General features: G+C 40.2%; 3 protein-coding genes across 3 annotated transcripts; 2 read left to right on the top strand and 1 right to left on the bottom strand.

The window, feature by feature from the left end:
* Nucleotides 1-8,164: 8,164 nt before the first annotated feature.
* Nucleotides 8,165-12,403, top strand: Bfra_004390 (putative het-s domain containing protein; the record flags this gene model as incomplete). Its single annotated transcript, XM_037334797.1, has 1 exon — nucleotides 8,165-12,403. One exon carries the CDS (start codon nucleotides 8,165-8,167, stop codon nucleotides 12,401-12,403), a length of 4,239 nt encoding a protein of 1,412 aa, XP_037193331.1.
* Nucleotides 12,404-17,426: 5,023 nt separating this feature from the next.
* Nucleotides 17,427-18,418, bottom strand: Bfra_004389 (uncharacterized protein; the record flags this gene model as incomplete). The annotated part of the gene is made up of 4 exons (XM_037334796.1): nucleotides 17,427-17,566; nucleotides 17,727-18,099; nucleotides 18,174-18,232; nucleotides 18,319-18,418. Coding segments are annotated over 4 exons (672 nt in total), but the record flags the coding sequence as incomplete, so codon positions are not given.
* A 2,239-nt stretch (nucleotides 18,419-20,657) lies between these two features.
* On the top strand, nucleotides 20,658-21,764 carry Bfra_004388 (putative nad dependent epimerase dehydratase family protein; the record flags this gene model as incomplete). Its single annotated transcript, XM_037334795.1, has 1 exon — nucleotides 20,658-21,764. One exon carries the CDS (start codon nucleotides 20,658-20,660, stop codon nucleotides 21,762-21,764), a length of 1,107 nt encoding a protein of 368 aa, XP_037193329.1.

Genomic DNA, 21,764 nt, shown 5'->3' with positions numbered 1-21,764 from the left:
TGAAATAGTTGTTCTCAAAAAGTCGATTAATTGAGTGAGTAGAATCTTTCTATCTGGAATACTTCACATACATTACCCAGTACTTTGTATTGAGGTGTGAAAGATCATCCCCCTTTGACTTCAAACATAAACACCGTCTCATCAACCCCATTTCATCCCATCTTTACAATATGATCCCCATGACCAGCTAAACTTTCTTGAAATGTTGAAAAGTAAGGGGGATTTTTTCACCAAATCACCCCTCTCCATTCCACTTGACGTTGAACCCAACTGTTACTACATCGTACATAATTTGTCTTTCGCTTCCAGGACCGAGCCCGATCTACCCCTAAAGCAGTAAAGAAGCAGCCTTGTGAGGACCCCTCCCTCTACCCACCTTTTCTCCCAACCCCAGTTTATGCAAGGGGATATCACGGATATGAAGGGATCTTTACTAATTAGTAATGTATACTACAAGGTATGTACTTCCGTTCTGCTCCGACATTTTCGTTGTTCGAGGCTTTTTTTCGACGTTGATGTACACACATACATACATAACATATCTTAGCAACTTTCCATGCATATAACAAATTTCGGGGAAGAATCTTTATCCCCCTTTTATTTTCCATTTTTATACACAACATCTCTCTAACCATCACAAACTTCATCTACCGATTTCCTAGATGGGGGTTGCGAAACATATATGTGGAAACCTTCATTTTATCTGGCAAGAATCGTATCTAGACGATTTACGAACAAGCTGAATGAAGAGGAAGCCGATTAAATAACGCATACAAATGTTGTTGATTATCGATTTTGTCGATTCTATAAAAAGTAACTGGGTAAAGTATCTGGATGAACGATTTCCGACACGAGACATCCAGATGAAATGTTTCATGTATTGACTGATGGATCCACAATGTGATTACCCTACTCCTTCGGAATACTTTCCCATGTGCTGGAACACGGACCGGACCATTCACTCACTGCATACTTTGAGAGTAGAGTCGATGGGATTTCTCGAAATTTACTCTTTTGAGACCCGTCAATCATATCAATTGTGACACTGACACGGAATTGAGTTTAAGCATCATCAAGCATTATCAAGCATTTTTCAAACCACACTTTTTCTCCTCAACTTCTTCTTCTTCTTCTTTTTCATTTTGTAGGATCGTCCGTCCCATCTTGTAACATTCTTGTCGCACGTTGGAGTTACAAGTTGTTCGCGATATCAATCCTTGTGTGCAAAAGCTTATCGTGCATTTACCACAACACTGTTACAGTCAATACCTTGAACGTCGGAATATTTCTTTCTGAAGATGAGGAAATCGTGGGGGTACATTATCTGATTAACGTTCGAAAAGCTGGTATTTTATGATTATTTACCGTGTAGTAACAATCTACGACATGGATTGAGAAGCTTCTAGTTGATGTTCATTTCATAGCATCATCCTAACCGTGGTTCAAGCAATGGAATTTGCTACAAAAACGTTTCAGTCTGCTTCATTTGATGTATCAATTTTCACATCTTTTCTCTTTCCAAATAGTCTGCCTCCACGGCAGTGGCCCCCGGAGGGTCAGCGAAGCGTCATTCATATTAATATCGATATCAATTGACTGTTCAATTGATAAAAAGTGTTATCATGGGGGCAAGCCCCCAAACCCCCATAGCTCGCTGCGCTCGAAATTTGCTATGCACTTGTTCTAGTGGCTCCTCGAATGCTACGCTTACAATTATAGAGAACCATCTATGATTATACCTAAAGACCCGACTTTAGTGTACCACCGCGCTGTCCACTCTGTTCCAATATGAACAGATACAGACCCCAATGCTATCGTCGCGGGATATGATTATGATTATGAAAGAGCCTTGAAGATACCGGGTGGATATCGTGTCGAATTCTGGAATGTAGGTTGAAAGATTCTCCATATCAAATTTGTACACGATCTCGGAGTTTTGATACTTTTTCTCCCTCTGTGTTCGTATGACAGTTGGCCTATGGATAGCCTAGATCTCGACTTGAAATTGCAAACGACCTCATGCTTTGGGTACCATAAGAGCTACCTTAAGTTTCCATATTTTCTCTTTACCGTTTTCCTTACATTTCATACGCAACCATACTATCATCAAGACATGTTACTTCGCGCTCAATTTGAATAAATGCGTGTAAGAGTTTCACCATACATAAGTACCTAAATTCATTCCGAGTACTGCGCAATTGCAACCTCATAAACTTCCTAGATACCTATCCTCTGCAACTCCAATCAAGCATGAAAACACCGAGCTTGCCTATGCCCTCAATATCACGCAGTATCTGCAACAAATTAACAAAATTTCACTAAGTATGATAAAATGCATTCTTTCATGATTCATCCATTATCATTTGCTGCGGAGTGTGCGCGGGCTTCAACGTCCTTTTCACACCGGTTATCATTATGTACAACACCGAGTCCAGTTTTCAGCACAGAGAATGGCGGAGAAGCTTCATGAATGTTTATTAGTGTAAATTTATAAGGTTTTCTCGATTATGGTTTTGTTCCTTGTTCATAAGAAGTAGAAATATCATCCTTCATGTGAATATGAACTCATAACCCACCAACCACAAATGTTTCGGACTCTGGTAGATTTGACCGGGCAAGTTTTATTCTATCATGTTTTTATCAAAACCATTGTAGTGATTTCAGAGGTCTACTACAGATATCCAACTAGCTACCGAACGGACGGCAGTATTGCTTTTTCTTCACAATCCTGGAATAATCCATCTCATGGAAGCAGAATGTACAGATTTCGAAAATCGCTAGAATCTAATCCTCGATCTTCGAATGATCAACATTGAAAGAGATGTATCCAATACGATTCATCAGTCAGCCCAATCGAGATTACAATCATGCTTTAAGGAATCGGTGATTTACTAGGTATATATAACACCTATCCAATTCTATTTCATGTATCTTCATTTCCATCCCTACGCATACATATATATGCATCAAACAAATTTTCCCCCAGTTCTCATTCCATCCCATCTATTGGTCGATCAATTGATTGATGAATTGATTACAGCGAATGATCTATCTCTATCTCCATGTCAAATATCAAAAATCTCCCTCCTCATTTACCATACATCCCCGATACACCCGCATCTAGCATACATCTCTCCTTCCCAATCAACAGAGACGAAATAACACTTCGATATTCTATAAGGTACACTCACTCGCTCGCTCATTCAATTTTCATAATGTAAGAATAGGTACCTCTCATTATCAACAATCCAATCACAAGGTCACTCGCTAACACATGTAAATCTTACAATTACAAGTTCACCATCCCGTGCAGCATCGTATACCCAAAGATAAGACTGAAATTCGATACGGTACTTATGACCTGGATTAAAGTAAGTTATCCACGGATCTTTGACTTGGATTTGGAAATTGAATTTGAAAATTGAAAATCAGATGAACAGAGAAAGAGGCGAGGGAAGGAAAAGATATTCACATTTACCATTTGAATTCTGAAAGATTTGAATATTTGTTGATCATGCCATGTGGATGTTACTGTATTGTCAAGTAAAGTATACATAATACCACATAACACCACATAATCCAATAAACCCACACGTCATTTTCAATTTCCGACGGATTCTCTAGATGAGAAAAGTAATAGATCGGTTTCCTATATTGATACATATTTAATATACTGAATCTTGAAATAACAAGAGATAGGTTATAGATTTGAATTATCGATATAGATGGAAAATGAAAATGAAAATGAAAATCCTCGATTCTGTAATATTCTCCTCGAGAAACTCAGCAATTCACTACGCACTCAATCTTTATTAATTACCCTTTTCTTGAGGTAGATTGGGTTGATTATATTTATTGTTTATAATCCAGAGAGAGAGAGAGAGAGGGAGAGAGGATCGATGGATTTGATGTGATGTGTAGGTATAGGATTACAACAGGGTATGTATAGAGAAATATACAGGGAGATTACATATGGAACAAGAACGAGTTTGTATTAGTAACATATCATATACAATAGAGATGTCTTAACGAATGCATACAATAGATGTATACAATAGATGACATAGTAGGGATATCATGGTATATATACTTATTTGTACAATAAGCATTTATAGATTCTAATACTGGGAGTAGTGTAAACGTGGGTAGATATAAGTAAGCATAGATGTGTATCATGAATAGATGTATTAGATGTATGTACTACAGATATATCACGGTACGTGTATATGAATCTGCAAAAGGAGGTAATGTATAGATGTATAACGAACCATGGTACGTATGAGATGACAGATGTGCAATAAACAGAAAGTGTTTTTTTAATACTTATATAATGTAGGTATACGTAATAGACAAGTGTACCGGGTACTGTGATATATCACGGTACGTAAGCTTAGATTTGCAACAAAAATTGTTTGTTCTAACACCGGACGTAGTATAGATACACACAATAGACATATGTGGTTTAGCCGAACCACGGTACGTGTCCCTAGATATGTAACAAACGAGGATTGAAACGTTCACATACCGTACGAAGCAGACATGCGTACTAGAGATATACCACGGTACGTATGCTTAGACATGCAACAAAAAGATGTTTATGTTTATATTGTAGATATATGTAATAGCTAGACGTACGTATGGTAAACGCGCCATGGTACGTATCCCTAGATATGCAACAGAAACTTGCCTATTATTATATTGTAGATATACGTAGCAGACTAGATGCATGTATTGTAAAAGTACCACGGTACGTATCCCTAGACATGCAACAAAACATTTCCCTAATACTCATTTAATTATACAACCTCACCCTAGTTTAAAATGAATAGAGATGAGATGAGAGAATGGGAGAATGGGAGAATGGAGTATGATAGAAATTGGTTGAATGGTGGGAAATAACGGAAGACGTATATATGATCATTTGCATCTGTAGGAAGATAACTAAAACAAGATGATAGAGGTCCAAAAAATCGACTGAAAAGAAAAACATTTCCTGTTTTACAATTTAAAGGTACGATTTAAACAAAACGAGATCACAGAAACGGAAAACTATAATAGAGAAGGGAAGAGTATGAAATTGGTATTGGTATTGGTGCTGGAGGATATAGAAATGTCTGGTTAGGCTTTACCACTGTTGAAGAATGTATGGCTGCGAACTTTTGGAAAGTGTGCGACGGATTGATGTAGAGAACTTGACGAATAGATTCGGTATAATGAGCTGACTGGATTGGTGATTTCTCTGTGAGTTTGTGGTCTGATGAGCTTTGCAATGAAGAGAAAGATATTGAGTAACAGATGTAAGGACAGGGGTAGGGAAGGTTTGAAGCCCCGGATGAAGGATAAATTGGCAATGAAGAGAAAGATATTGAGTATTTAGTAAGAAGTGAGAGCTGAATAAGGTAGAGGGATAAAGTATGTCTAGTCTATCATACTGTTGAAGTATATCATGAATATTGATGAATAAACAGGGAAAACGTGGAAAACACAAATGCTTGAGAAAGAAAAGAGAAGTGTTGGACCCGAGCTTAGGGATCGACGGTAGAGTTATTCCTGCAAGAAACCCAGCAACACACAGTGGAAATTAAACCCACCTCGACACAAAGATGCCGCAAAGATCGGTGTGCATTTGCTTGTTGGTGGCGCTCTGCGTGGAAGATATGTAAAGTCCACAGATGTTTTAGGCTTGTGAATACTACCACGTGTATGGAAATAGGCAATTCTGAACTCATGATTGTTCCGAAATCTCATAGTTGGTTGTCAGATCTGACTGCCCGTGGGTATGATAGTTACATTGAATCATTTTTCGGCTATTCATTTTGACAACCTGAAGAGTAAGACTTGTTCCCAGAGTGTTGGTTTTGCGATGGGGTCTAATTGATGTTGATGTTTGCATATCAAGTTGACGAGGATTGAAAACTTCATGCGATATCGATACCGAAAGCGAGTATCCTAGATGCAAATGTTTGTAATGCATCAGCCTATCAACCAGTGTAATGTCAATCTGGACCCGAATGTAAGGGAGATGATATTGGTAAGTGATAATACGACGCTGTTATGAGCCTTGGGAATGTTTCACGCTTTGAGGTGATGGACCGGAAGAGTTTTGACAGTTACGATGCATTCATTGCATTGACTGTAGCCTAAAGTAGAAATGCGAGTGATGTTTGGTTATCATTGGATGGGGTAGTACAGTATAGAAAATTGAAACAATTCAGATGTTGGTGTTGGTTCTGTGATGGAACCATATGTTTGAAAGCGTAAGTATACATACCTCCCCAGGGCCAGGTACATAAGACGGTGAAGAGGATACCACCACATCTGAAAGCTGACCATATCATATCTCAAGTGGGAAAAAGATGCGACCATGGTGAAACGATGTTGATGATTGATAGATGTGATGACCTACCCAGTTTCAGTATGATTGACATGCATGACAGGATGTTGATTGGGAGACGAGGGAGGGTATCTGGTAAGATTTGCTTTTCCTGATGCACGATTGAGGCGTGATGGTGCTTTCTTGGAAATAGGCAGCATCGATTGAATATACATGTACCGGTATCATGGGAGAAGTCAGCTTTAATCCGAATTGGGAAAAAAGACACGGAATAAAAGTGGATGAGGATCATGTGATAGGTTATCCGAATGAAGAGAGTCTGCAAGCCGGATATGTCAGACGTACCGACTAGGTAGTCACCTAGTGTATGTATGTGGATATGTGTATCCCTCATGGCCAAGTAAGAAAACATGAGCTGAGATCCTCGTAATCATCATGATTGCGCGTACCCACGTGGTTTCAATGTTGTCGTGCATTTGTTTTTCCGGTCTTTGCATTTCGCCTTCCGTAGGCTCCAGTATTTTGATGCTTTGGCTTTGATAGGGATAGGAATGGCAATAGGAATAGGAAGTCAATGTAATCATGTATGATACGAAAGGAAGAAAGATACATGATTATATATGGAGCATAAACATGTGAAGTTGGAGGAGAATATCTAAAGAAGCTAGCTAGCTACCCACCTGCCCAGTACCCAGTAAGTAGAAAACGATCGACGAATGGAAGATCCGGGGAAAGGAAGCTCTTCTATTCTATGACTACTAGGTACTGTGCCACATAGTAAAAAGCCACCACCCATTTTCTATCAGCTCACGTGAAATCGACATATTCACCTCCAGCAATCTGCACACCCAGGTAGGTACAGCTCATAGGTTCTCAGCTTTCATGCCAATCGATCGCCAAGATAGCCTCGACCTCGACCTTGACCTTGACCTCGACCTCGACGGCAGAGATGCATCAATCGCCAGCTGACGGTTTTTTGGTCTTCCCACGTCCTCCTTGAGTCTTCTTGTATTTACACACGGTACCTATCGAACATGGTATTCATTTACTCCACGACTCGTACATGAATCATATCGAACTTGTCTGACATCTCTCAAAATCTTCTTTTCCTTTTCCGCCCTCTACAGTTATCCCCAGCCAATACCCGCCAAAGTCCTCCCTCCACTCCTCCACCTTTGCCGCATCTCGTGCATCCTGTGCATCTTTGGGCCAGATGCGTATTACATAATCATTCTCAACCAATCATCGTCTATATCTTCATTCCAGGCAACAATATCTGGGACGGCGAAGATCTGTAGGCATCCGAATTCAATCAAATTATGTCTCCCGAATGATAGAAATGAGAGAGAGAGTTACATAATTCATCAACACTTGCTCTACTTACCTTGGTACCTTGACCTCTTATCATCTAGCTTGATCCATTGATTATTTCACTTTGATTGTTGACTCTTTTCCTTCTTTTGGCTTCACACATACAATCATATCATACAGTAATCCCTTTTCCTTCTACCGCTCCTTCTTCTGCATCTTCTCTTCTCTTCACCAGTTCATTCCCGTTATCAGTTTAATTCACATCTTCTCCAAATTGAGGGGTTGCTTGTTGGTACTCCACTTTCTATCGCTGTTTATCCATTACCCGCCGTCTTGCATGATCTGAACAACTCAAAAAAACCCACAATCACAACTACAATCATAACCACAACCATAACAATAACCATACCACAACCACAACCATAACCACAACCACATCTACACCTCCAGTCACTCTCACTACACGACATTATCCAGTGTAGGCACTACCTACGTAATACAACATCCATTTCACCCATCATGGATCAATACTTTACAAATCCAATGCCTCTTCAAAGGAGGCTAACTAAAATCTATACCGATACCAAAAATATTTATGATTTCATCAAAGAGCCCGTCAGGAATGTCGAAGATCATGAACTTCAATCATTACATCGAAAATTACGTATTCAACAAAGTCGTTTGGTCTCGTGGGGATTGGAATGGTCGGATCCTTCACAGTCACCTGATATCGATGAATCAGTATCAAAAGCTGGATTATCTGAAATTGTCGGAAATGTTATGTCAACGATCAAGGAAATTTTGGCCGAAGCTGAACCTTTATGGCAATCTTCCAAAAGGTTGACATCGGACGAGAGACCATCCGAGAAATCGGAAAAGAGTGCTTTAATTCAGTGGGATAAAACGAGGTTTGAGGATTTGATTCGAGATTTAACCATGTCTATTGATACTTTATATGATCTATCAAAAACACGTCAATCAGCAAGGACGGGACTACAAACCTCGGAAGCTTCAAGCTCCAAAGATGACTCGTCAGGATTCGAGGAGAGACAATTTGAATCAACTAGAATGTCAGCACCACAGCAAATAGATCCAGCAACATTGATCTGGACCGGGAATCAAATCATTGCTACTCGTGGTACCTCAAGATCAATATCAAACAACACATTAAGACAGATAGTTTTGATGAGGAGATCGGGCAATTCTTCGGATTTGAGGCAAGCCATTGATCAACCTCCTGATCCGATTCCGGTCTTGGTCGAGTATGCCCCTTATGACCCTATCTATTCGGTGACCGGAATCACTCCATCTATGACTCGATTCGAGAAACTTTTTGCTGGACTTTCACAGGCCTATTATTCATCAGATCGGTTACTCGTCGGATTACTTCGTCTCATTGGATATTACGAAGATGCAGAGCATTCGAGATTTTGTCTATTATTTGCTTTACCAACAAATTTTGGACCGATGGACATTCAAAGCCCAACTTTACAGATGCCCATCATAAGTTCCTTGTCTGAGCTTCTAATAAGTCCTGCGTTCGAACCCAACCTAGAGGTCAAGTACAGGTTGGCCTACAACATAGCCAATGCTGTGTTTGATCTACACTCGAAAGGCATTGTTCATGGCAATCTACTCCCTTCCAATGTTCTCTTCATCGAACATCCTACCCCACCACGCGCTTTTGATTTGACACAGGTTAATATGCGGCAATCATATCTAGGCTCCTATGATTTATTTTCGGATACAGCTACGGATTCCGGTCCAAGTTTTGACTCTGCCAGTATGTTGTACAAGCATCCACTGGATCCGAGAAGTACGAAATATACCAATCTATCTCAAGAAAGTAAATCCTTGGATTTATACAGTCTTGCGATGATTCTTCTTGAAATTGGTCTATGGAGTTCTTTATCCGAACTCTTTCCAAGGGCATCTCAAGTCCCTTCAAACCCTACCGAGGTTCTCAAACGTCTCGCATCTAGATGTGGAAACATCTATGTCAAAGCAGTGAAAGCATGTTTGAGTGCTCCTGAAGGAGAACTTTCACGAAAAGCAAGACCAGATGTTATGCATCAAAAAGTCTTTTGGCGTGTATCGAAAGCACTCAATACTTGTTGTTCACTTGACGATGTTTCAGATGATGACAGTGAAAGAAGTGATGAGCCATCACTTGTACCTACACCTGTGAAGATTGAAGCCCCATCTTCATCTATCAAGGGCTATCGTGAACGAAGGGATGCAAAGATTGACATTACTGCTCCTCAAGAACCAGAAATCAATTGGGGTGAGAAACCGATCCGTGAAAAATCGCCTCAAAAAGCTACTGTTGAGTGGCCAGAAAAGAAATCTTCTGGTGAGTTGACACCCATTCAAGGACCCTTTCATGTAATTTTTTTGTCTAACTACTCCGTCTCAGCCATTGAACCTATCAAGTCGAAACCCAAGCTCAAGACATTCCCCGCCATTCGGATTAGTCAGGAACACATTAATTTGTGGCATAAAAATATCATGCCACATGTCAACCACGTTCTTCGAAGTTTTTATAAAAAATATCCCGAATCAGTCGAAATTTCTCTCGAATCAGTTGGTGAATCATCCACGAAAACGAAACCTACCATTCTCGTCATATGTACAAGTGTCAATAAGGTTCGAAGTATACTGAAGAAGAGTCTTGTTTATGACAAAGCTACATATGGCTTGAAAGTTTGTCGTGGAAAGGTTGTAAGAGCAAGAAATGGTGGTGTAAAGAGAAGTATGGCACATGGTGATGAACTTGAAGCGAAGAACACTGAACATCAAGCACGTCCTAAGAATGGTGCTAGTATGGGGGCATATATCAATGATCATCATCTTCCACCTGTTTCCTTTGGAGGTCTCGTTACAGTCGATGACAAACCTTATGGAATGTCTGTTCATCACATGTTGGATGATCCTTCTGACAACGATGATGAAGAACAAGTTCAACCATCAAAACCAATTCTCCGCTCTTCAGCTCGTCCTCAAGCCCATCCTCAATATCTTGAAATGCCAGATTTAACGCACTCGGATACATCCTACTACTCGAGCGGTGATGAAGAATACAATTATAGTTTTACAGATTATTCATCTTCCGGCTCATCATTCGATTCTGATTCATCTCCTTATGCATCAGAAGATGAGGATGATTCCGATGGCGAGTTCCCTACTCTCGAACCAGGAGATATCCCTCCTATTCCAGTCTCTTCATCAAACGTCCACAACTATCCAGTCACCCAACCAGCTATCGATGACATTGATCCAAATTTTTATCCTGATCCCGAAACTAGAGACGAGGATCATTTGGATTCATTTTTACTGGGTAGTGTTTATACGAGTTCCGGAATTCGTCGATTAGCTCATGAAAATATAACCCATGAAATAGATTGGTGTCTTTTCGAATTTGAAGAAGATCGTCTACCAGATCTTTCTTCCTCGATGTCTCTGATAACACAACCGACAGGCGTGGTACCTTTAACAGATCTTCCAGATCTACCAGTGAAATGTACAGCTAGAACAAGTGGCACACAAACCGGACGAATACTTCCTTCAATGTCCATTCTCAAAATTTATGGTCGAAAAACTCCTTCCATGAGTTGGCAAGTCGCGGGTAAAATTGGGGTTCCAGGTGATAGTGGAGCGTGGGTTTTGGAACGAGGAGATGATATCAGTACAGGACCAGGCAATAATAGTGGTAGAATTGCTGGTAGTGTATTGGCATGGAGTCAGCGCAGAAACGTCGGATATATTTGTCCCATGTGGATTAGTGTCTTGGATATGGCAAATTTGTTGAATTGTGAAAATATTGGATTACCAGGTGTTGAAATACCTATCTGGAGTAAGGTTTCTGCAAGAAAAGAAAGAGATACTGTCTCGCCTATCCTTAAAAAAGCCTTTAGCTTTACGAGTGACAGGAATATTGGTGGATGGGATAGTGAAGATGAAATGCATAGTTTGGGACACAATAAACCTCAAAGTGGAAGTTATCCGGTGGTCATCGATGATGATCTTGCGGATGACGAAGATGAATTATCGGGGGTTTTAGGAAATGTGAAACATGTGGGATCGGATCATGAGTATAAATTTGCAGATCATGATGAGTATGATGATGATGATGAATCTTATGATGAGGAAGAAGAGAGGGAATATTGGAGTCGATTTAAAGCCGCAAGTGTTAGTCCGGAACGTGTAAAGGGAAAAGGTGCAGATGATGAGCATGAATATCGACATGAGCTTGCGGGTGACGAGCACCAATATCGAAATGAGTTTGCAAATAATGAGCATCAATATCGAAATGAGTTTGCGAATGAATGTGATCCGAATCCTCAAGGGATTGAATATCAACATTCGCATGAAAAAGAAGTTTTGATCTCAAGCGAAGAAGAACCAGAACTCTTGGCAACACTCGGTCAACCTTCTCGAAGAGGAAGAGGATTTGGAGTCAGAACTTTTAGCGGTGATAAGAGTTTGGAAATCGATATGATGGTGGGAGGACTCAAAGGTCTGAGTATTGATGGGAATACAATGCCGGGGAAAAATACAGTTTTTAGTATGGATGGAAGTGCGATTGGAGATTTTACGGTTGGCGGAGCGGGAGAATTTGATGTCGGGGGTAGTGGACAGAGGAGGGAAACGAGGAGTAGAGGGAGTGGGAGCGCGCATTCGGGAACGGGGAGTTTGGGAAGTTTAAATGGGATGGTGCAGGGTGGGGGGAATAGACAACGGGTTGGGGTTAGGAGTTAGGTTTTGGGTTTTGGGTTTTGAGTGCGGGGTATTATTATGATTATTATGGGTTTGTTTGAGGGAGATTGGAATTGGGATTGGGATTAGCATCGAAATGGGAAGTAGGATTGGGATTAAAATATATATGCGCATTCATGCATTGAGGAATTATATCGATATATCAGGATTTTTGGATGGCTTCTTGAGAATTGTCAATGGGAATTTTTGAATCTGCGAGGGAAAAAACGAGACGAGATGAAATGGAGTTTCTTGTATATAGTTCCGAGTATTAATATTCCCTCTCACTGGATGGAAAACCTACATGAGATTAAGAAGGGGATTTAAATAAGTTCTCAATATGATATCTGCATTATTATACACGTCGGTTATCACGAAGTAGGAAGACAAATGTCTCGGAACAAATCAAAAGAATCACATATATATCTCTTTAACTGTCTACCTATCTATCTACTCTAATTATTACCTCTTTCTCTTTGGTGAAGCGTTTAATCATTAATAAAACAAACGCTATCTATGGAGTTCACAATCAAAATCAGGTTTGCAGAAATCTAGTCGTTAAATAGATTATTCGGGTAGGAACCACGTGATTCTAGACTATTAGTGTAAGCACTAGCATCTTGATACTTTAACGTATAGATTACATAGTCTTAGTTTTTAGGCCCTTGAGCAGTATTACAACATTATAAATCTTAATACTATATTGACTTCACCATCCCCGTGGGGACACCAACACAGGCTCTAAGTATACATGATCATCTGCTCATCAAGTTATATTCTTCATACTTATTGCGATTCATCGTGGTTTATTTCTGGGTGATATCTACCAATAGAGAAACGAGCGTGGAAACTATATGGCCGCTCAGCTGCATATCGTATTCATACTTGATGAGGCTGGGAGTAATTTTTGACTGATATATAGTGCGCATACGATTATCTCTTATTCTGGGAGTTTCTCATTCTGTATTGAGGGGTTTGCTTCACTTGATTTAAGCTGAGAACACGAAACGGTCTTTGATTTGGTGTCGTCCACGAAAAGTTCTATCGGTTTTGAAATCATGGTCAACATCCTTCTGCGACGAAGATGGACGAGAAAGATCTCAGAGACGAAATACTCTCTGCTTTGAAGAAGTCTGTTGAAGAATCCGAATTAGAGATTCAGCAGTTGATTGCCGCTGATCCATTTGATCACGATCTTTTAAGCAAGCTGGATCTGGTTCAAACTAAAGGACGAGAATCAATCGAAGTTCTCGAGAAATTTTGGGCCAACATGAGGTTATACACAAGTGATTTAGACGCCCCGGATTATATCTGGATCTCATTGATTGTATTATCCACGGATGCTAATAGTAAGTTCTTGATTTCGTACCTAGAAATTAGCAGCTAACGATATATTTTCCTTTTTAGTCACGATTGAGCGCGGATCTGAACCATTGAAAAGCCTGGAAGAGTTTTGGCTTGCTTTAAAAGCAAGTGTGGGTTTGATTGAGATGCTTCTTATTTACGTCAGATAACTTATAGGATTTGTTTATAGGATCATTCAGTTCATAATATAATGTGGTATGCTACACCATCTTATTGTTAATCAAACGCAAGAAATTCTGCTAACATTACACCTTTTAAGTTCCATCTCGTTGCGTGCTGACATTTCACCACCTCCGACTAAAACGGTGTCTTTAATGAATATGCACATACGGAGCCTTACCTCCGACACTCCTTTTACGGCATTGATTTGCAAATTGGCCGTGGTTGCTAGTATTTTTCTGGGAAAGTCATTTTTTCAGTATCGTACGCTGGATATTTCATCTCTTATGGACTCAATTATTGGATACGCAGAATCAAACAACTCACAAATTCTTGACGATATCCAAGAAGGTATGTGACTTGTTGGCTATCACCCTTCTGTAGAATTAACGGTATCATAGCAGAATTTCCCTGGGAATTGAAACAGCATATTGTCGATGCCCAAAGATGCTCTCTCTGGCATTCGTTTGACAACTTTAAGTTATGCGCAACTAGAGCTCGAAAAACATCCACAGAAGTGCACACATTCCCCAGCGCGGTACCGCCACCTTCTATAGATGAGTCCTACATGATAATTATAAGCCACATGGACAATACCCCTTGGAAATATCTCAATACTCTATTTGGGGATCTACTTCGGCAAATGGTAATAGTTGGCGGAGTATTGTCGTCTTCCAGAGTCTTGAGACCGCATCAACTCTTGACAGAAACGTTCGAGATCAGATTTCATCGCAAGGGATGACCAATAACCTCCACCCATAATCTCTTTCTCACTAGTTGGATCTTGTAAAGATAGTCTACAAAATAGGCTTCAACGATAGTCGGCTTGCATTACGGGTTTTGATGAGAAGGATTTATGAAATTGTAAGGCCGCTTTATTAATTACTTGTTTTGACTCTCAACATCGTTATCGAGATTGATATTTAGAGCAGAAACTCAAGAATGCGGCAAAACCAAAAGCCGGTTGGGCGAACGCATGTCTCGTGTATATCCATCATATCGAATCTGTTCAAATTGCGTCCGGTCGCCTCAGAAAGGAGGCTTCTGTGTTTCCGGAACAGTGGTGTAGCACGGTTCCAGACTGGGTTCAACACATAGTCGATCAAAGCCTAACCCTAGATGTTGAATTGCAAGTTGTCTACGACATATCTCATGCTGTCCGTAGAATGGTACGTTATTTATAGATGTCGAAAATCATGCATTGAACATACTGATGGAATCAGATCCTTGCACAGCTTGACTTGGACCAAAAGGCTACAGCAACTACTCTTACTATTCTGGCTTCTTTATTCCTACCACTAAGTCTCGTTGGGGTGAGCATTTTTAACCCATCTCGCAACGCTTCCACTCTGTTTTATGATTATTTGCTAATCACAATGTTAGACATTCTTCGATATGAACGCCATAGAAATCAATGTTTCTAAGTGGCCGGTCAGATACAATTTTATATCCGCAGTCCCATTCACATTTATAACAGCCATAGTCCCAATCGTTTTCCTCCCAGCTCATTATTCCTTGATCCGGAAATGGAATGTTTACAAAACTCTACTAAACATTTCAAACTGAATAGCCATCGGAGTCCTATTTATTCTCAATCTATTAGCAGACATTGTAGATGTTACCCAGCCCTACGAGGCCGCCGTTTGTCAAAACTTCTGGATCTGGAGCGCGTTTCCATTTGCGGTCTTGGTGCTGGTCGTTTCATATGATGTTTGTGCTTTGGCTAAACTTGTTGTTTCTCGGATATTGCGTACCCAAGGCACTGGTGCACAATCTGGGTTTGTCGCGAAGCAGAGTATCTGGCTTTTGTTTGTGACCTCTTCACTCCTCATGCAGGTCATCAAACTAAGATTTCGCCAATATCGGGGCGTGATTTTTATTGATATTGCTCCGTATATTGTACATGTAATGATTGTTTGGATTCAATATCGGAGGAAAAGATGAATTGAGTGATGGGGGTTGGAATATTTGAATACTTGAATAATTATATAACGAAACTCAATGCGAAATTTGATGGTAGAAGATTACTCGGCTGAAATGGAAGAAAATGAGATTCTTTATGGGAGTTTTGAATTTCCCTCGAGATTTATTTCCCTTGGGGTGAAAGTTCTTTCTGGGTGGAATTTGTTTATGTTGAGATTGAGATTGTGCTTCGTGTTATATACTCTATTCGGGGCTTATACTTTAGATTGTGCAAATACGGGATGCCAGTTCGAAGGAAAGGGTCTTGACGTAGTACCACGGAGCTTGTAGTGGTAGTGGTGATGAATAAGTAGGTATGTAGTAGGTGTTTTGCACACTAATTTTAGTATGGATTTCGAGCTCTCCTACATAATAAGGGTGGGTATACTCCCGACTCTGGTCTCCACATCGGCTTCGCTTATTTCACTCCCTGACACACTACTAGATTGTGACTCCACTCCCCACTAGGTACCTACCAGCATTATCCGAGCCCCCAAACTTTTTTTTCTTCTAAATTTTTAGAAGAAAATTTCTCTCCCTCCTCTTCATCCATGTGGGTTTTCGTACTGTTTTATAAATCCAAACAGCTCTCGTGTCCATAACTAAATATCAAAGCCTGCCCGGCTAGCTCAATCGGTAGAGCGTGTGACTCTTATACATCGAGAGATGAAATTTGTCAATCACAAGGTTGGGGGTTCGACCCCCCCGTTGGGCTCAATTCCCTTCGAATATCTTTTTTTTTTTTTGGATTTCTTTTGAATTTTTTGGATATTTTTTTGAGGAGGGAGGGGGATTTGGGAATAGGTGATATGGAAGGGGGATGGGAGGGAGTATATACATATATATTTGAATTTTCTGTTGGGTTTGTAGTTGTAGAGTTATTGTGTGAGAGAGGGGGATTGATTGATGATATCATATCTATCTGTTTTTGTGGGAGAGTGCAAGAGGGGTAGGAAAGAATGGGGAAAGGATTGCGGAGATATGGAAAAGATGTGTGTACGTAGGTCGATAGATCATATGTAGAGTTTTTATATATTTTGTCTCTATCACGAGTTTTCTTCAAAGACTCGATGATCGTTTGTAGATTGATAGATGGGTGGGTAAATGGATGGGTGGATGGATAGATGTATTTTGATTGATCATTCATTGATTAATTCGTCTCTTCTCCTCCCCTGCCGAAAAACTGAGATGTTAGTAAGGACTAGGAAAGTGAATGGATGTTTTATGTATTTATTCATTTATTTATTCAGTGATTCTCAAATAAGTGTTTGGGGACATATGTAAAAGGGCTTGTTTGGTCCCTGAAGAGAGGGACAGTTGGATGTGAGAGGAATGAATGAAGATTCAAATAAGCTACATAGGTACCTAGTAAAAAGTGACTAGAGAAAAGACCATATATAGGAAATGTAAAATAATCATATTTGTTTTCGAGATGTGATACCTACCTCCTCTACTTCCCCACACCTCTCCATCTTCTTCCATCCCACCCCATTTCTCTCATCCCACACCCCCTTATTCCATCCCCTCCCAAAATTTCCACTCATCCACAAAGTTCCGGCGCAACCACAGAATTTGTCTTTCTAGCGACACAATTATAATTCGCATCGAAATTATCAACAATTAACCCAATCGATCCCACCGTTCGAATCAATCCTCCCAGTAGTCTACCCAGAGACGAACCTACCTCTTGCAAAAACTCAGATGTGACGATTTGGAAGGAAAGCTTGACGACGTTTGTCCATGTGCTGGGGAATGTGCATTGTTCGACTGCGTAGAAAAAGAGGTGAAGATTAACATGTGTCCATGTGCGTAGAAATTCAGAGAGAGAGAAGAAACGCACCAAGTCCCAACCCATCACATCCACACCCCGCCACACCCCGCCACATCCTCATACGTCGACCCATCCGTCTTGAATGCCATAACCTGTACCGTACACGCAACCCTGGACTCACAGTCGTCGTGATACTAACGTAGCATGCAAAACTTGCATAATTGGCTTTGAAAGAAGCAACAGGAGAAGCGAGATAAACGGATGTGATAGTGGAGCCGTTGAAACCGAGGGCAGCTTGCTGACCATAGATTTGTTGCAGGAGGGCTGCAGCGTCGGTTTTCATAATGGGGCGCCAGGTACCACCATAGGTGAGTGGGTTGTAGAAGGTTAGTGGGACGCTGCTGGTAAGTTGAGAGATACCGCCGATGGGGATGCTTTCGTACTAAAGGATAGATGATGTTAGATATTTCTGGGGAGCTATCTTATGAAGGCAGGTAGTTTGAGGAAGAGACATACATCATTGAGAACTTCTCCGGAAGCTCTGGCTACTAATTCGGTGTTTGATCGGGGAGTGACTGCAGGAATACATTAACCTGTTGCTTCTGAGTTGACTTGTCTGGAAATACATTATATGTTGAAACGAAATCATCGACGAAGAGACTGATTGTGCCAATGCTGGCACCTAGATTTCCGAGACTATTGTCTACTGTTGATATAATTGTGGAGGTAATGATGTTGAATTGCAATTTGGCAACGTTTGTCTAAGAAGTTGGGAATGTAAATTGTTGCACTGTAGTAATAAAAATAGACAAAATTAAATAAATATACAAAGAGCAATAAAAACAATTGAAAGTAATTTCACTTTTATTACTAATTATAGGTATTCATAATCATTATTCATTGTTGATCAGAGTCAGCTTCCTATTTAGACCAAAACTACTAGTCTTATTCTCTTAAAAATCAAATTCACTATATGCTCATGACCTACGATGAATAGTTTCAAATCAGAAGTGGAAATCATATTATATAATTACACATAGTAATCAAGTAGTAATCGAGTAGGAATAAATCATGTAAACTAAAACCCCTTTATTATCTCTCTACGTTCTACACCACAGTCTGGATTCAACGGATAGCTATGAATGATACTGAGATGTCAAATGTCTATCTACTGTAACCCAGCATTGTATCCTTAACTAACCCTTTCAGGCTCTTCAAGGGTTCGGCGATGAGTTCAATTAGTAAGAAATTAAAGTAAGTATTTTCTAGGTATTGTCACGGATCGCACTCAATCGCAATGCGATCGCTTATGTGTACAATCACGTATACATAGCTAGTATATAGAAGCGCCCTACAAACGCTTTACTCCTAGTTCTGTAGTCGTAGATTCTAAGGATAAATTGTACTCTGCAAATACAGTTCCTCTAAGGCAAAGTGTTATACATATTAAGTGATTTTCTTTTAGTATTTATATGATATAAATAAACTAGTTTGTAGTATATATTATATTTGTGACGCTAAAAGTGACGCCACCAATAGCCTTAGGCTAATTGGGTTTATATAGGCTTAATTCTCTCGTGACAATATTGAATTAAATACGATTTAAAAGATAAATAGTATTATTAATGATTAAAAGGTATAAAAATTTATTATCTTTATAAAGAAGCTTATTTTCGTTTACATTTTATATAATTGTATTAGGAAATAAAAATAATTTTTTTTTATTAGTAAGTATCACGGTGCAAGAGATAGGTACTAGGTAAGATGTATGATATTCTACAAGGAGTAAAGAAGGAGGCGGAGAGGCGCCGACTATATGGAGGGTGGATGCCTAAGGCATCAACATAACTACGTATTAAACCCGTGACAGTAAGAGTATTCTCGAACAACTAAATAAATCGAATTATTAAAAATGTTATTTTTTATTGTGATTGTCGGGACAGGGATCATGTGACCGCACTAGCGCTTGCGCTAGTGCCTCGGTACTATAGCATATACATTTCGTAGCCCTAGCTTTTAGAACCTCAAGCAATATTACTATTGGTTTGAGAAGGATACGAAAGACGTAGCACCTACGAACTGTAGGTCCTAATTGTCTATATTGTATTCTATCTAGAGAGCTAGCTATGTACAGGAAGTAGTAGGTCTTATATAGACCTACTGAAAGAGCTAGTCTCTTTCGCTTAGGTGTAGTACAGTAGCCATTGAATTAAAGTCATTCACTTACGTTCACACAATTACAGCAGTGTGAACCATAGTACTATATTGACTTCACCATCCCCATAGTGATACCAACAGTAATAAATAATTTTATAGAATTAGAATGTAAGGAATGAAATAAATAAAATAATATTATAAGATATATAAATATGTTATATAATAGTATCTACAAATATACATGATACTTTAACCCGGAGAACCGAAGGGAGATAAACTCCGAGATTTTTCTTCTTTATTCAGATCATGATATTATCAAATCCTTCGGTATTACCGTTATTGAGGCTACGAGTACATTAACAATTGATGCCTAAGCAATGCGTGGGTCTAAAAGTCTAATATCGCGTACTATTCACAACAAAGAGAGCGGGCCAGTGTAATGCATGCATTATTGATTATGTAGAATTGAATGTAGTGATCTAAATCGAACTAATTTAAGAAGGAGAAGATGTCATATATGCACTTAAGGTGCACGTGCCATATCTTTCCAACACGTACCAATTTTTAGCACCGAGAGTCGGCGGATCAAATCCTCATCCTGTTCGGTACCGAGAGCCGGTGAATCAAGTCAATATACTTTTTAGCACCGAGAACCGGCGGATCAAGTCATTATTCCAATCGATGGTGGAGACAGCAATTCAGTTCATATATAAATGTAAGTGCATCACGCTATTCATCCCGAACATTTTCTTTTCATCCTCATAAGCTTTGTCTTTCGCAACGCTCAGCTATCACAACACTTCGATTGGGAATTTTGTTTGAGATATTCACGAAAACGGAATGATGTCACAAGAATCAAAGAAGATACTTCTCACTGGAGCGACAGGCTACATCGGTGGGACTGTACTTGCCACCATCCTCAATTCATCCGCACCATCGTTGAAATCAGCTTGTATTACTTGTCTGCTTCGTGGCAGTGAACGCGCTGCCCAGCTCACATCTGCCTACGGCGATCGTGTCAAGCCAGTTCTCTATGAAGATCTCGACGACTTAGACCGTACCATTGAGGTCGCTTCTCAGCACGACATTGTCATCAATACTACCTCAGGAATGCATGCTGCTTCCTCGCAGGCTTTGGTGCGTGGCCTAGCGCAACGAAAAAAGTCTCTGGGATGTGAGGTGTGGATGGTCCATACGTCCGGGATCTCTAACATCGGTGATCGGCCGATTTCAAACCCTATGCCCACCCATGAATGGGACGATGTCAAAGATGATGTGTACACCTTCGAGAAGAAGCTAGAAGATAAGCACGCTTACCCTCAGCGAACTGCTGAGCTAGGCGTTGTAGATACTGGTCTTCAGCTAGGCGTTAAGACCCTTGTGATCATGAGTCCCATCATCTATGGAATTGGAACCGGTCTATTCAACACACAGAGTCTGGCACTATACACCATGAAGGCACTAGTGCAAGTGAAAAAGCCAGTGGTGCTTGGCGATGGAGCGGGAATCTGGGGTCATGTGCATGTGAGGGATCTAGCTGACCTGTATGCTCTCGTTGCGCAAGAGATTATGGAGGGGAATGTTGAATCTATCCCTAGTGGAAAGAAGGGGATCATTTTCAGTTCCAATGGACAACATTCATGGTTGGAATTGACATCAGGCTTGGCCGAAGTATGCTATAAGAATGGACTAATACCGGAAAAGACAATTACTCACGTAGATTTGGAAGAGGGGACAGCACTTCTGGCACCGACAATGGGTTTTACGAATCTCGCCGATGATTCTAGCAACGCGAGAACCTATGTGGAATCTGGATATGCAAGCAACGCACGCACCGTAGCGAGTGTTGCAAGGAGTCTTGGCTGGAAACCGTCAAGAGGAGAAGAAGCATGGAAACAGAATTTTCAGGATGATGCTAACATCTTGTTGGAGGCTATGAAGAGAGCATAA

Source organism: Botrytis fragariae (genome assembly GCF_013461495.1).
Source record: "Botrytis fragariae strain BVB16 chromosome Unknown tig00000050, whole genome shotgun sequence".
Classification (NCBI taxonomy): domain Eukaryota; kingdom Fungi; phylum Ascomycota; class Leotiomycetes; order Helotiales; family Sclerotiniaceae; genus Botrytis; species Botrytis fragariae.
Note: the sequence above shows the minus strand (reverse complement) of the source record. Positions and strands in the feature narration are given on the sequence as shown.